This window comes from Mobula hypostoma, chromosome 1 (assembly GCF_963921235.1).
Source record: "Mobula hypostoma chromosome 1, sMobHyp1.1, whole genome shotgun sequence".
NCBI classification, from domain to species: domain Eukaryota; kingdom Metazoa; phylum Chordata; class Chondrichthyes; order Myliobatiformes; family Myliobatidae; genus Mobula; species Mobula hypostoma.
The window spans coordinates 251,838,504-251,855,271 of NC_086097.1; the positions used below are offsets into that span (position 1 = coordinate 251,838,504).

The 16,768-nt window shown below is 42.9% G+C and overlaps 1 protein-coding gene across 1 annotated transcript in view; it reads left to right on the top strand.

The window, feature by feature from the left end:
• The window catches only part of si:dkey-22o22.2 (neural-cadherin), a 304,012-nt gene that overhangs the window by 209,696 nt on the left and 77,548 nt on the right, over positions 1-16,768 (top strand). The window contains exons 6-9 of the mRNA XM_063054940.1: positions 4,204-4,453; positions 8,499-8,641; positions 13,408-13,580; positions 15,085-15,253. Coding sequence (XP_062911010.1) covers positions 4,204-4,453; positions 8,499-8,641; positions 13,408-13,580; positions 15,085-15,253 — 735 coding nt within the window. The remainder of the gene's footprint in view (positions 1-4,203; positions 4,454-8,498; positions 8,642-13,407; positions 13,581-15,084; positions 15,254-16,768) is intronic.

The window sequence follows — 16,768 nt, forward strand, 5'->3', positions numbered from 1 at the left end:
GAGAGTAAAAACAGGCAGATAAATGGGTGATTGAGAAGCTGGTGCAGGGGGCAGGGCTTCAAGTCCTTGGGTCATTGGGATCTCTTCTGGGGGAGGTATGACCTGTTCAAAAGTGACAGGTTGCACCTGAACCCGAGGGGGACCAATATTCTCGCGGGCAGGTTTGTTAGAGCTGTTGGGGAGGGTTTAAACTAATTTGACAGGGGGATGGGAACATGGGTGAAGGGACTTGGGATAGGACGGATTGTAAAAAAGTAAACATAGCGTGTAGTCAGATTGTCAGGAAGGGCAGGCAGGTGATGGGACTTAGTTGCAGCCAGCAGGGTGAGTATCAAAACATTAGGGATGCAAAATCAGAAAGGATAGCAAATACAGTACTCAAGGTGTTGTATCTAAATGCACGTAGTATAAGAAATAAGGTTGATGGTCTTGTTTCAATATTACAGAATGCCAGGTAAGATGTTGTGGCCATCAGTGAATTCTGAAAGGTGGCTGAAGGATGGTTGTAGTTGGGAGCTGAATGTCCAAGGTTACACATTATATTGGAGGGATAGGAAGAGCAGAGGGGATGGTGTGGCTCTACTGGAGAAGAATGGCATTAAATCAGTAGAAAGATGTGACATAGGATTGGAAGATGTTGAATCCTTGTGGGTTGAGTTAAGAAACAGCAAGGGTAAAAGGACATTGTTGGCAGTTATATACAGGCCTCCCAACAGTGGCTGGGAGGTGAACCACGGGAAATTTCTATTAGGAAATAGAAAAGGCAAGTCAAAAGGGCAATGTTATGGTAGTCGTGGGAGATTTTGACCTGCAGGTCAATTGGAAAAATCAGGTTGGTAATGGATCTCAAGAGACTGACTTTGTTGAATGCTTATTAGAGCAGTTTGTTGTTGAGCCTACTAGGGGATCAACTATAGTGGATTGAGTGTTATGTAATGAACTGGAGATGATTAGGCAGCTTAAGGTAAAAGAACCCTTAGGAACCAGTGATCACAATATGATTGAGTTCAACTTGAAATTTGATAGGGAGAAAGTAAAGTCTGATGTAGCAGTATTTCAGTAGATTAAGGGAAATTACAGTGGTCTGAGAGAGGAGCTGGCCAAAGTGAATTGGAAGGAGCTGCTGGCAGGGATGTTAGCAGGGCAGCAATGGCGTGCATTTCTGGGAAAAATGAGGAAGGTGCAGGACATGTGTATTCCAAAAATGAAGAAATATGCAAATGGTAAAATAGTACAACCGTGGCTGACAAGGGAAGTCAAAGCTATTGTAAAAGCAATAGAAAATGCATACAACAAAGCAAAAATTAGTGGGAAGATAGAGAATTAGGAAGTCTTTAAAAACCTACAGAGAGCAACAAAAAAATCATTAGAGGGGAAAAGATGAAATATGAAAGCAAGCTAGCAAATAATATCAAAGTGGATAGTAAAAGTTTTTTAAAGTATGTTAAGAATAAAAGAGAAATGAAGTGGATATAGGACCGCTATAAAATGAAGCTGGAGAAATAATAACGGGGGACAAGGAGATGGCTGATGAACTAAATGAGTATTTTGCATCAGTCTTAATTGTGGAAGACACTAGCAGTATGCCTGATGTTGTAGTGTGTGAAGGAAGATAAGTGAATGCAGTTAGTGTTACAAGAGAGAAGGTGCTCAAAAAGCTGAAGGACCTAAAGGTACATAAGTCACCTGGACTAGAGGAACTGCACGCTAGTGTTCTGAAAGAGGTAGCGTTAGAGATTGTGGTGGAATTAGAAATGATCTTTCAAAAATCATTGGATTCTGGCCTGGTGTCAGAGGACTGGAAAATTGTAAATGTTACTCCACTCTTTAAGAAAGGAGGAAGGCAGCAGAAAGTAAATTATAGACCTCAGCTTGACCTCAGTGGCTAGGAAGATGTTGGAGTCAGTGGTTAAGGATGAGGTGGTGGAGTACTTGGTGACACAGGACAAGATAGTACAAAGCCAGCACAGTTTTGTTTAGGGAAAATCCTGCCCGATGAACCTGTTGGAATTCCTTGAGGAGATTACAAGTAGGATAGATAAAGGCGATGCAGTGGATGTTGTATATTTTGACTTTCAGAAGATCTTTGACAAGTTTCCACACATGAGGCTGCTTAACCAAGTTAGGAGCCCATGGTATTACAGGAAAGTTACTAACATGGTTAGAGCATTGGATGATTGGTAGGAGGCAGCGAGCGGGAATAAAAGGATCCTTTTCTGGTTGGCTGCCAGTGACTAGTGGTGTTCCACAGGGGTCGATGTTGGGACCACTTCTTTTTATGCTGTTTTTAAATGATTTACTTGATGGAATAGATGGCTTTATTGCCAAGCTTGCCGATAATATGAAGATTGGTGGAGGGGCAGGTAGTGCTGAGGAAACAGGAAGGATGCAGAAAGACTTGGACGGATTAGGTGAATGGGCAAGAAAGTGCCAAATGAAATACAATGTTGGAAAATGCATGGTCATGCAGTTTGGTTTTCTAAACAGGGAGAAAATCCAGGAATCTGAGATGCAGAGGGACTGGGGAGTCCTTGTGCAGAACACTCTAAAGGTTAACTTGCAGATTGAGCTGGTGGTAAGGAAGATGAATGCCATGTTAGCATTCATTTCAAGAGGTCTAGAATGCAAGAGCAAGGATGAGACGCTGAGGCCTTATAATGCATTAATGAGGCCTCACCTTGAGTATTGTGAACAGTTTTGGGCCCCTCATCTTAGAAAAAATGTGCTGGCATTGGAGAGGGTCCAGAGGAGGTTTACAAGGATGATTCCAGGAATGAAAGGATTATCATTCCAGGATTCCAGGAATGAAAACGAACATTTGATGGCCCTGGGTCTGTACTCACTGGAATTCAGAAGGATGAGGGGAGATCTCATTTAAACCTTTCCAATGTTGAAAGGCCGAGAGAGATTGGATGTGGAAAGGATGTTTCCCATGGTTAGAGAGTCTAGGATAAGAGGGCACAGCCTCAGGATAGAGGGTCGCCCTTTCAAAATAGAAATGATAGCAAGTTTGTGGAATTTTTTCCACATGCAGCTGTGGAGGCCAGGTTGTTGGGTGTATTTAAGACAGACATTGATAGGTTCTTGATTGAATGTGGTATCAAAAGGGAGAAGGCCAGGAACTGGGGTTGAGGAGGAGAAGAAAAAAGGATCAGTCATGATTGAATAGCGGAGCAGACTCGATGGGCCAGATGGCTTTGTTCTACTCCTCTGTCTTATGGTCTTATGGAGTCTAGGACCAGAGGGCACAGCCTCAGAATACAAGGACATCCTTTTAGAACAGAGATGAGGGAATTTCTTTAGCTTGAGGTGGTAAATCTCTGAAATTCATTTCCACAGGTGACTATAGAGACCATCAGGTAGATTTAAAGTGAAGGTTGATAGATTGTTGATCAGTCAGGGAGTCAAAGGTTACGGGAAGAAGGCAGGAGAATGGGGTTGAGAAGGATAATAAATCAGATGCGATGGAATGGTGGATGAGGCTCAATGGGCCAAATGGCCTAATTCTGTTCCTATGTTAGATCTTACACCATCCCCAATATTTGGGCAGAATTGTGGAGCAATGTCCAGCCAAACAGCGTTTAGATTGTAGAGGAAAAACTGGAGGAAAATAAGTAAAAACTAACCAAGCAAGTTAAGTTGGTGGCCATTTTACTTTTAACACTTTCTATGATGTGTTAATGCTTCACTGCAATTTTGCAGTGATGTATAAAAACAAAAGTTATCAAAAATTAAATCAAAGGTAGGCAAAGGTTTGAAATGTCTAATACAGGAGAGCACGTATTTAAGGTGAGGGGATCATTTCGAAGGAGATGTGAGAGGTAGGATTTTTTACACACAGAGTGGTGAGTGCCTGGAATGCGCTGCCTGGGGTGGTGGTAGAGGCAGATACATTGGGGACTTCAAAAGATTGAAAAAGAGAAAAGAAGAGACGTTTCGACAGGCACATGAATGTGAGGAAAATGGAGGGATATGGACATAGTGTAGACAGAAGGGATTAGTTTAGTTGGCCATTTGGTGATTAATCAAAGTGGTCTGGCACAACACAGTGGGCCAAAGGACCTGTTTCTGTGCTGTACTGTTTGAATGTTATATAACTAAAGTGCAGTTTTGTTTTACACACAGTGTTGGCTGAAGGGCCTGTTCCTGTGCTGGACTACTCGTATGTTCTGAAACTGAAGTGCTGTTTTGTTTTACACACAGTGTTGGCGCAGGATTGTGACACGGGCCTCAATGCAGAGATCTCCTATTTCTCCCAGGCTGCTGAATTTGCCGTCACTCCTCAGGGACTCGTCAGCCCAAAGCAACCACTGGACTATGAGCAGCCCAACCACATGTATGAATTTGCTGTCACCGCCGTCGACAAAGGCCACCCCCCTCGGACTGGGACAGCATCCGTCAGGATAAGGATAACCAATGTCAATGACGAAAGCCCTGTGTTTTCACAGAACATGTATGTGAACTTCTGACTGGGGAGCAGGGAAAAAAATCTAAGCTGGTGGGAAGGGAAATGTACCTCAGTGTTATAATTCACTGGTTAAAGCCTATTTTGAGCCCATTTCTAAGAAAGGATGTGTTGGCATTGGGAGGGAGAAGAAGTTAATGAAACTCATCTCAGGAATGAAAAGGTGAACGTGTATGAGGAGTATTTGATAGCTCTGGGCCTGTACTCACTGGAGTTTAGAAGAATGAGGGGGATCTCATTGAAACATATCAAATATTGAAAGGTCTCAATAGAGTGGATGTGGAGAGGATGTTTCCTGTAACTGAGGAGTCTAGGATCACAGGGCACAGCTCAGAATTGAGAGACGTCCATTTGGAACAGAGATGAGGAGGGGTTTCTTTTAGCCAGAGAGTTGAGAATCTGTGGAATTCATTGTCATAGACAGCCATGGAGGTCAAGTCATTGGTATATTTAAAGCAGATTTTGATAGGTTCTTGATTACTAAGGGTATTTTGGGTTACAGGGAGAAGACAAGAGAATGAAATTGAGAGGGGTATTAAATCAGCTATGATGAAATGGCAGAGCAGACTCAGTGGGCCAAATGGCCTAATTCTGCTCCTATGTCTCATGGTCTTATAAATAAAAAAGCAGTTTTACAACCAATTTTCTCTGCTTTGGAGGCGGAGAATTTTGTGTCCCTGAGTGGCATTCTGTGGAAGCTGGAGTCTCGGAGAGTTTGCAATTTAAACTGGAAGCAATCCAGGAAAAAAATAGCTTTGCCCAGATACTGCTGAGTACCCAGAGGGTTGCTATTCCCAAGTGAATCAGTCAGAACATTCATTCCCGCAACGAAGCTCAGATGAGACCCCAATTCTCCATGAAATGAATCTTTAAAGTGATCCCGAGTCTCCACTGCGCAGAACATCAGTGTTTAGCCTAATGGTATGTCATGAGATTTGTTCAATGTTTCAAAAGTAGTGCCCACAAAGGATTACTTTATACATTTAGCATGCTCTTGATGCCCTTCTTTTCCTTTCAATAATTCTGGAGGATTTTCCTTCCCTTTTTGTAACTGTTAGTATCGGAAACAGATGTTCTCAGACAGAACACTCTATTCATTGGTAAAGTCGAGGAAACAGAAATCCTATGGTTCTTAACACCAGCTCAGTGTTTTTTCTGTTGCTCTAGTTTCTTGACGCAGAATTTAGATTAAATTGCACTTATTCTGATAACATTGCCGTATATGATTGATATAGAAACAGGATTTTTGGCCCATCCAGTCTGTTTAGTCCTCCAAGAGGACCACGACCTTGTAGGGTTTGGAGTCTTCGTGCTCCAATGACCTGACGAGCTATGTTGGCTCGAAGGGTAGAAGCCAGACTAAGAGTAGTCCACTGATCCTCCATGTTCAGAGGTTCAGCTCAGGGTTAACAACCTTCACTGGTGAAACAAAATTGTTATGGAAACAGCAATGAAGAATCTTTCTACACAAACAGAAATGTAGAGGACCTTCATTACCGCCCCAAATGCCAGTGGCATAATGGGCAGTAAGCAAGTCTGTTTTGACCATAAGACAAAGGAGCAAAATTAGGCCATTCAGCCCATTGAGAATGTTCCACCATTCCATTATGGCTGATTTATTATTCCTCTCAGCCCCATTCTCCTGCTTTCATTGGTGAGGCCGAATTTGGAGCATTCTGGTCTGGTCATCTACTCACAGGAAAGATGTCAAGAAGATTAAAAGAGTACTGAGAAAATTTATAGGGATGTTGCCAGGATATGACAATCTGATTTATTGGGAAAGATTGAATACAGTAGGTTAGGAATTTTTCCCTGCAGTGTGGGAGAATGAGGGGAGATTTGATAGAGGTGTAAAAAATTATGAGGGGTATAGATAGATAGAATAAATGCAAGCAGGCTTTTTCCACTGAGGTTGGGTGAGGCTAGATCTAGAGGTCGTGGGTTAAGAGTGAAAGGCGAAATGTTTAAGGGGAACATGACAGGGAACTTTTTCACTCAGAGTGTGGAATGAGCTGTCAGTGGAAGTGGTAGATGTGGGTTCAATGGCAACATTTAAGAGAAGTTTGGATAGGTACATTGATGGGAGGGGTATGGAGGGACATGGTCCAGGTACAGGTTACTGGAACTGGACAGAATAACAGTTCAGCACGGATCAGGTGAGTTGAAAAAATCTGTTTCTATAACTCTATGAGTTGGTAAAAAAGGCATGAAATTTCACCAGCAACCTTGAGTTGAGCTGTTCTATTGTCTCAGTTGGTAACACTGCTCTGTGCAACAGAGCAGCCATGTTTAAAAACTATCCTAAAACTATCCAAAATCCAGTTTGAAGCAGTTGAAGGCAACTTCTAGATGATATATAAAATGTTCTGTGGGAGTTTTGTAATCTCCCGGATATTGTGGCCAATGTTTGTCCCAAACCTGCATTGTAGAAATCTGTTAGGTTTTGATTATGTTGGATTCTGAGTTTTTGATCCAAGGTTGCTTCAGAAGTCAGGAAAGAAACACGAAACTTGTTGCTTTGCAATCACTTTATTAGGCCTCCCACCTACATGAAATTATCCAAACTTCTCTTCAATGTTTAGATTGATAGAACAAAGAGAACAGGAAATGGGAAATCGCAAGAGGCAAGTACTTAAGAACAAAGGACAGAAAAAAAGAATAAAGTTAGTGAAGTGAGCTTACGTGTTCAGCTCTTTTTATATCATCGATAAGGAACTTCCTGTTCAAAATTTGTAGATAGGAGTTATTCAGATAGTGTGATGCCAGAGAACTTTCCAGAATCATGCAAAGATCTGTAACCACTAGGCCACTAGGGGACACACTGAACAATTGCATATATATACTGTGACCACCAGGGAAGATACTAAGCAGTTACATATGTATAAAAAGTAATATAAAATAAAAGCAGACAATGAATTCTTAAACTGCAAATCCAACAGTCTAATTCAACAATTATAATATTACTGGTTATGGGACTTCTATGTGCAAATTGGTAATCAGGTTTCTTACATATTGACTACATTCAGCTTAACAGCTTTGAAACGCTTTGGATATCTTGAGGATGTCAACATGCTGGTGTGATTCAATCCAAACATTTAAGAGAAGTTTGGCTAATTACATGGCTAGGAGGGGTATGGAGGGCTATGGTCTAAGTGCAGGTTGCTGGGACTAGGCAGATTAATAATCTAGCACAGACTAAATGGGCAGAAGCGTCTGTTTGTGTGTTGTAGTGTTCCATGACTTTGTGACTCCATTTTCTCTTCTCTGTCTGTTTCCTGCAAGTTTTTCTTTTTCCCTGTGAATATAACCCCATAATGTTCTGTACAGTGAAAGATGAACTCTTCGTCTGCCTCATAGTTGGCCTTGCGCATTGGATGTCTGTCTGTACAGCACCTTCTTTGTAACTGTAACACTCTATTCTTCATTGTTTAGAAAATCATAAATGCAAGAGATTCTGCAGATGCTGGAAATGCAGAGTACTTGTTTATTTACACAAGCACATCACACTCACTGAGGCATAGTCCCCTGACAGCAGCTTGCCTTAGTCCAATCTTTCAAGTTGTCCCCAGGTGTAACCCATCTTCAAAGATCCTTCCTCGCCCAGCGATGAGGTCTTTGGAGCTTCTGTTGGTGTTCCTGTAGCTCTGGGTTTTCACAGGGTGGGGTTGCTAGCCCCTTTGCCCAAACTCCCTCCTTTCACAGCCAGGCTGGGGACCGTCCATGGGAGAGTTGGAAATCCAGAGCAAGACACACAAAATGCTGGAGGAACTCAGCAGGTCAGGCAGCATCTAAGGAAATGAATGAACAGTCAACATTTCTGGCAGGATCACCCAATGGACACCCATTTCAATTTGATTTCCCATTTCCATTATAACTTGTCAGTCCATGGCCTCCTCTACTGCCAGGACGAGGCTAAACTCAGCTCGGAGGAACAACGCTGCATCTTACTGGAACAGACTCGCTCCCGGGGTACTTCATTTCACGTGAGAATAAAGCGCAAATGGATCTAACAGACTCTCTCCACCATTCACAGATATAAGACGTTCCTTTCTGAGGATGCTGGACCCAACAGCCTGGTGGCTACCGTCCATGCCAAAGATCCTGATGGAGACAACGTCATTTACACAATCACCGCTGGAAACCAAGAGAAAAATTTTGTGCTTGACAGCCAAAAAGGTAAAGTTATACAAAGGATACATTTTGAAAGCAGAATACAGGGTTACTGGAAGGATTCTTGGCAGTATGGATGAACAGAGGGATCTTGGGGTCCACGTCCATTGAACCCTCAAAGATTTTGCGCTAGTTGATAAAGGTAGTTAAGAAGGTGTTAAGTGAGTTGTCCTTCATTAGTCAGCAGATTGAGTTCCAGAACCGGGAGGTAATGTTGCAGCTCTGTAAAACCCTGGTTAGACCACAGTTGGAATATTGTGTTCAGTTCTGGGTATCTCATTAGAGGAAGGATGTGGAAGCTTTAGAGAGGGTGCAGAGGAGATTGTCCAGGATGCTGCTTGGATTTGAGAGCATGTCTTGTGAGGATAATTTGAGTGAGCTAGGGCTTTTCTCTGTGGGAAGAAGGAGAATAAGAAGTGACTTGATAGAGGTGTACATGATGGTAAGAGGCATAGACAGGGTGACCAGCCAGAGACTTTTTCCCAGGGTGGAAATAGTTAATACGAGGGGGCATCATTTTAAGGTGATTGGAGGAAAGTAAAGGGGGGTGTCAGAGGTAGTTTTTTGCATACAGAACACGCTACCGGGGCTGGATATAAAGGCAGCTACATTAGGGGAATTTAAGAAACTTTTAGATAGGCACATGAATGATAGAAAAATGGAGGTTATGTAGGGAGGAAGCGTTAGATTGATCGTGGAGTAGGTTAAAAGGTCAGCACAGCATTGTGGGTTGAGAGGCCTGTATACTGCTGCTTGACAACAAATTTCACGGCATATGACAGTGACATTAAACCTGAAGCTTATTCTGATCCAGTACTGTGCTGTAATGTGATATGTTCTATCTAGAGACTGGTTTGTTCACATTGTGATAGAGATTTACTTTCCAGATCCCCAAAAGGTTTATTGCTAACTTCAGTTTCCTAGCACAGCAGCATGGCCTTCCCTGAGGGGTCGGAGTCGTTTGTGACAAAGTAAGCAGTGAGGTCTTGTGAGACAATAGGCTTAGGTTAATTGGTCTGCATCAGACCAGCAACCACAGCTAAGTCATTTGCATCATTGTGGCAGAAATCAAGGAAAGTTGCAGAACAGACTTAGCACATCAGACATGGTCACGGGTATGATCAATCAATAGTTGGAATATTTGTGTACTCAGAGAATCAGCCCTCACAGCATGAGTTTTGGATGTCTGGGAAGCATCTGGATCATTTTGGATTATTTTGTCCCAGCAAAGTTATCTGGAAAATATCACGTGCATGTAATGTCGACTAGTAGCAAAGCAGTTAGAAAGTTAGCAAAACAGTTAAAAGTTAGAAAGAATAGGGGATTGCTGGCAATGACAAGGAGAATGACAGAAAGAAGAGGTGACAGAACTGGAGTTCATTCCTGAACGTTTGGTTTGTGCAATGGATGACTCGCTCGTCTGCCACACGTTGGTTTGTTCTTCTAGTTTGTAAGAATTGTACCTGTATTGGGAAATCCTGTATATTTTATAAATATTTTGGAATTCAGAAATCTTTTATAAATCAGAAATTCTCTGTGAGTTTTAAATGTGCGTTAAGAACAATTTGTCTAAATTTAAAGGTGTATCATTAAAAACAAAATAACAGTGTTTAAACTACCTCATTAGACCATAAGACAAAGGAGCAGAGTCGGCCCATTGAATCAAGTTTAATTGCCTACTCATCAGCTGGAAGTATCATCTCCTAGATAGGGAGAGGACCCACCACTCAAGCAGTGGGTATTGGCTGCTACACCACACCACAGAGACTAGACAGAGAAGTAATGTAGTCCATCTAGAGTAAATGGACTCAAATAGGGAGGGTACCTGTAGATATCCATATCAGAAAGGGCTTAAAATCTCCTTTTCAGTTTCAGGCTATGCAGACAGGGAACTCAAACCATCACGTTTGAATTGTACACTGCTATTATAATCACCCAAATGGATGCAAAGTTCCTAACATGGTATTTGAGTCTAGGTGAGGCCTGAGGCCTCTGTGGATCAGGCTTGACCATCCTAGCTATCCTCAGCCCTGTACACAAGCCAAGGCAGTAGGATATTATGAAACGGAGAGCAAGCTGTTGCCCATGTAGCAGACTCCCCCTCTCCATGCAGCTGATAAATCCAAAGAAACGGCAGAGTCCGATACAGTTTGGCACCAGCAACGTCTCAGGAGTTGCCAGTCAGTGTAGGACTGCCTTATCCAGGCCTGGATTTTTCCTCGGGGTTTACTCCCAAAGCCTTCCCCATGTGTGGGTATAGCCTCAAGGCAGCGGAGGGGTGAGATCGGAGTTTCCTTTCTCCTAGATGAGCTGCCAATCACGGCTGATGAGCCCCATCTGCCCGAAGTGACTGGTTTTAAGGTGCCAGTAACCTGTCTTTGCCCATTCCCCTGTCAGTGGAAATGGTTCCACCCGGCTAAGTAACTAAGCCACTCGTGAAGGCCAGGAGCTGGGCTTGGTTGTTAGAGTCTATCTGAGACGCACGCTATTGGGAGCAGTTAATAGGTAGTGGGAGCTTGTCCCCACTACTACCGCCAGCCTGGCTATGACAACATTAAGAAACCTGTCCCAGATACCACTGCAACATTCACATAGCCCAGCTCAGCGATGAACTGCCCCCCACTGACCCCACACTCTCAGCTTGTTCAGTGTAGACTACAAGCCCCTTGTCGCACCTGGTTAGGATGTAACTGGTAGCACAACACTTTACAGTGCCAGCTGTAAGATAATGGTTCAATTCCCGGCGCTGTCTGTACGTTCTTCCCGTGACTGCACCGGTTTCCCCCCACATTCCACAGATGTACAGGGTAGGATTAGTGAGCTGTGGGCATGCTGGCACAATCCATACCGATTTGATACTTGGTAGTGTGGAGGAGCAGAGGGATCTGGGGGTACATGTCCACAGATCCCTGAAAGTTGCCTCACAGGTGGATAGGGTAGTTAAGAAAGCTTATGGGGTGTTAGCTTTCATAAGTCAAGGGATAGAGTTTGAGAGTCATGATGTAATGATGCAGCTCTATAAAACTCTGGTTAGGCCACACTTGGAGTACTGTGTCCAGTTCTGGTTGCCTCACTATAGGAAGGATGTGGAAGCATTGGAGAGGGTACAGAGGAGATTTACCAGGATGCTGCTTGGTTTAGAGAGTATGGACTATGATCAGAGATTAAGGGAGCTAGGGCTTTACTCTTTGAAGAGAAGGAGGATGAGAGGAGACATGATAGAGGTGTACAAGATAATAAGAGGAATAGATAGAGTGGATAGCCAGCACCTCTTCCCCAGGGCACCACTGCTCAATACAAGAGGATCTTGCTTTAAGGTAAGGGGTGAGAAGTTCAAGGGGGATATTAGAGGAAGGTTTTTTACTCAGAGAGTGGTTGGTGCGTGGAATGCACTGCCTGAGTCAGTGGTGGAGGCAGATACACTAGTGAAGTTCAAGAGACTACTAGACAGGTATATGGAGGAATCTAAGGTGGGGGCTTATATGGGAGGCAGGGTTTGAGGGTCGGCACAACATTGTGGGCCGAAGGGCCTGTACTGTGCTGTACTATTCTATGTTCTATGTTCTATGTTGATTTGATGCAAACGACATATTTCCCTGTATGTTCTGATGTACATGAGACAATTAAAGCTAATCTTTCATCACAACCCGATGAATCTCATGGCCTGAAGAACTGCAATAGAATTCTCATTAAAATATTAAAAACTTAAAACCCAAGCTCAACCCTCCTCAGACACACACCTCTCTGAATTTACTGGAGATGAGGTGAGTAGTTGGTAGCCATGCCATGCCCTGGAGATGGGTGACCATAAGACCATAACACATAAGAGCAGAATTAGGTCATTTGACCCATCAGGTCCTCACCACCATTTCATCATGGCTGATTTATTATCCCCATAATGTTTGATGTCCTTCCTAATCAAGAACCTATCCAAACTCCGCTTTAAATACACTCAGTAACTTGGCCTCCACAGCTCCCTGTGGCAATGAATTCCACAGATTCACCACCCTTTGGTTAAAGAAATTCCTCTTCTTCTCTGTTCTAAAGGCACGTACCTCTATTCTGAGGCCGGACACTTTGGTCCTTGACTTCCACACTACAGGAAACATCCCCTCCACATCCTCTCCATCTAGGTCTTTGAATATCCAAAAAGATTGAATGAGATCCCCCCCTCATTCTAATAAACTCCAGTGAGAACAGGCTGAGAGCCATCAAACATTCCTCATATGTTAACCCTTTCAATCCTGAGACTGTCTCCAATGGCAGCACATCTTTTATTCATTTACTTATTTGTATCTATTGAGATACAGCATGGAACAGGCCCTTCTGGTCCTTCGAACTGCACTGCCCAGCAATTCTATGATTTAATCCCAGCCTAATCGCAGGACAATTTACAACGACCAATTAACCTACCAACCAGTACATCTTTGGACTGTGAGAGGAAACCAGAGCACCTGGAGAAAACCCATGCAGTCACAGGGAGAATGCACACAGTTTCTTAGTTAAGGGGCCCAAACCTGCTCACAATATTCCAAGTGCGATCTGACCAATGCCTTACAAAGCCTCCGCATTACATCCTTGCCCTTATATTCTAGTCCTCTTGAATTGAATGCTGGCAGGTTAAGTTTCATGTTCAAGAAGTAGAAAGATGAACAGGACAAGAAATTTCACCGTTGGTTGGAGCGGGAGTGCCCACTGCAATCTTGTGAAATCAAGTTTCCAGATAATCCGACCAAAATGGTAAACTCTGTGACGATTTCAACCAATAACAGGTATTATAAAGCTTCGGAGAAGCCCACCGCCAAAACTGCAAGGACCTCAGTATGTGCTAAACATCACAGCAACAGACGACAACTCCTCCGGAGGCCCAAGGCCTCTCAGCAGCGTTGCTCAAGTGAGTGTGGGCATCGATGACGTGAATAACAACAAGCCCGTCTTTCCAGAGGTACGTGCCTCTCTCATACCTCCAGCGTAATGGCGTAAATAAGCTAGAGTCACATACAGCAACAGAACATTGTCTTCATATCATTTATTCACTTTTTTATTATTTACACGGTTCGTCTCCTTTTGCACATTAGTTATTTGTCAGTCTTTGTCGTTTTTTAGTTTTTCATAAATTCTATTGTATTTCTTTATTTTCCTGTAAATGCCTGCAAGAAAATGAATACGCCGATATATACCTACTTTGAACAAATGAAGGTGGGGGAATTGAAAAAAAAGAACACAGATGTAATGCAGAGATCTTTTCAGACATTGGTCAGAATGCCCTCGGACTATCGTGAGCAGCATATAAGAAAAGATAGACCATAACACCGTAAGACTTAGGAGGAGAATTAGGCCATTCAGCCCAAATATGTTCTGCCATTCCATCATGGCTGATCCTGGATGCCACTCAACCCCGTACACCTGCCTTCTCGCCATACCCTTTGATGCTCTGACTGATCAGGGAACTATCAACTTCTGATTTAAATATACACACAGACTTGGCCTCCACCGCAGTCTGTGGCAGAGCATTCCACAGATTCACTACTCTCTGGCTAAAAAAAATCCTCCTTACCTCAGTTCTAAAGGGTCGCCCCTCAATTTTGAGGTTGTGCCGTCTAGTTCTGGATACCCTCACCAGAGGAAACATCTTCTCCACATCCACCCCATCTAGATGTAACGTCAGTCATCTGTTGTGCTGACCTTAGAGAGAGTCCAGAGGAGGTTTACAAGAATGATTCAAGGCATGAAAGGGTTAATGTATGACGAGCATTTGATGACTTTGGGCCTGTACTCATTGAAGTTTAGAAGAATGAGAAGGGTCTTATTGACACCTGTTGAATGTTGAAAGACCAAGATAGATGTGGAGAGGATGTTTCCTATGGTGGGGGAGTCTGAGACCAGAGGACACAGCCTCGGAATAGAGGGATGTCCATTTAAAACAGAGGCGAGGAGGAATTTCTTTAGCCAGAGGATGGTGAATTTGAGGAATTCATTGCTACAGAAGGCTGTGGAGGCCAAGTCATTGAGTATATTTAAAACGGAGGCTGAAATATTCTTGATTAGGAAGTGTGTCAAAGGTTATGGAGAGAAGGCAGAAGAATGGGATCGAGAGGGATATTTACTTTAATATTTATTTATATATATACTGTGTGTGTATATACATATATATACTGTATATGTATTTCTTATTGTAATTTATAGTTTTGTTAATTATATATTGCAATTGACATGTGCCAGTGATGCTAAACCTGATTCTGATTCTGAAATCGACTTAGTTTGAGAACCAGTTCTTTCAAATGACCCTTTTTCATTTGTATGTCCGTACCTCTGCTTGGTCGGGTGTTTCCCTTTCTAACAGGTGGCCTGCAGGTCAAGTAGGTACACAGAAAGAACTGATACTGTTGTGTTTTACAACTTCATGAACACTAAGTTGATGAGATTTATTTTTCTGATGGTTCTATCAGTGTTTAAAGTACAGTGAAGATGCCTGTGTCTTGGAAAACCAGCCTCCTGGAACCTTTGTGCTACAAGTCAAAGCCTTCGATGCCGACCTTGGAGTGAATGGACAGGTGAAATATGGACTCATGCTGCGAGACGGAGTGACTCCTGCTTTCCGGATTAATCCGGACACCGGTGAGTATCGTGTTCTGTACCCATGCAAATAAAAACTTCAGTGACAGACTGAGCAGAAACTAAATATCCAAGGTATCTAAGTGGGGCAGTCTAGGACCAGAGAGCACAGCCTCAGGACTGAAGGACGTCGACTTAGAACAGAGGTGAGGAGGAATCTGTGGAATTCACTGCCACAGGCAGCTGTGGAGGCCAAGTCTTTTGGTATATTTAAAGTGGATATTGATACGTTCTTGATTAGTAAGGGCATTAAAGGTTACAGAGAAAAGGCAGGAGAATGAGGTTGAGAGCAAAAACAAATCAGACATGATGGAATAGCACAGCAGGCTTGGTGGGCTGAATGGCCTAATTCTGCTCCAATATCTTATGGTACCAAAGATAGTTTTCACTCAAAGGCTTAAAGATTAGCTTTATTTGTCACATATACATTGACACATTGAAACATACAGTGAAGTATGTTATTTGCGTCAAATCAAATCAGCAGGGATGTGCTGGAGGAAGCCCAGAAGTTTTGCCCTGCTTCCGGCATCATCACGGCTGGCTCACAACTCACGAACCCTAGGCATGCATCTTTGGAATGTGGTAGGAAACCGGAGAACTCTGCCCAGAAACCCACCTATTTAGTGAACCCATGAATACTACGCACCGTTCATCTTTCAAATTATTTATTTATTTATTTGTAATTTACAATAGTGCCTATGTCTCACATTGTACAGGTGCCACAAAACAATTTCACAACATATTAGAATCTGAATCGGAATCAGGTTTAATGTCATTGGCGTATGCCATAAAATTTGTTGTTTTGCAGCAACTGTACGTTGTAATGCATACATAATAAAAACTGTAAATTACAAAAGAAAATATTTATATAATTTTTAATTAAATAAGTACAGTAGTGCAGAAAAAGAGCAAAACAAAGGAAAACAATACTGAGTTAGTCTACATGGGTTCAATGTCCATTCAGAAATCTGATGGCAGAGGGAAAGAAGCTGTTCCTGAATCATTGAGTGTGTGTCTTCAGGTTTCTGTACCTCCTCCCTGATGGTAGCATGTCCTGGGTGATGGGGTCCTTAATGACGGATGCCGCCTGGTTCTGATTCTGGATTCTGATTTATATCTGTTTAATATCCAAAGGTGACTGCAAGGCAAACTAATTTCTACCTGATCAGCCCAAATATAAGGTTGTTTTCAAGACATACAGAACCCTTAACATTCGCAGGGTATATATTGTAGATGGAGAAGCAGTTTCCAAAAATAACAAATGCCATTTATTCCCCGCTAATTCTGAGACAGATGGTGCAGAGCTGAATACGGTTTTTACTTGATGGGAGATTTGCCCTGACTCTAGCCAGAGTGATAAGTCACAACGGTCAGTGACACAGCAGTGTAAAGGTTTACACTGTCAGTGGGTAGCGATCAGGCTTCGGTTCCCATTGCTCTCTGAAAGGAGTTTCTATGTCCTGCCGTGGCTACGTGGGATTCCACCGGGTGCTCCAGTTTCCTCCCACAGGCCGGGGT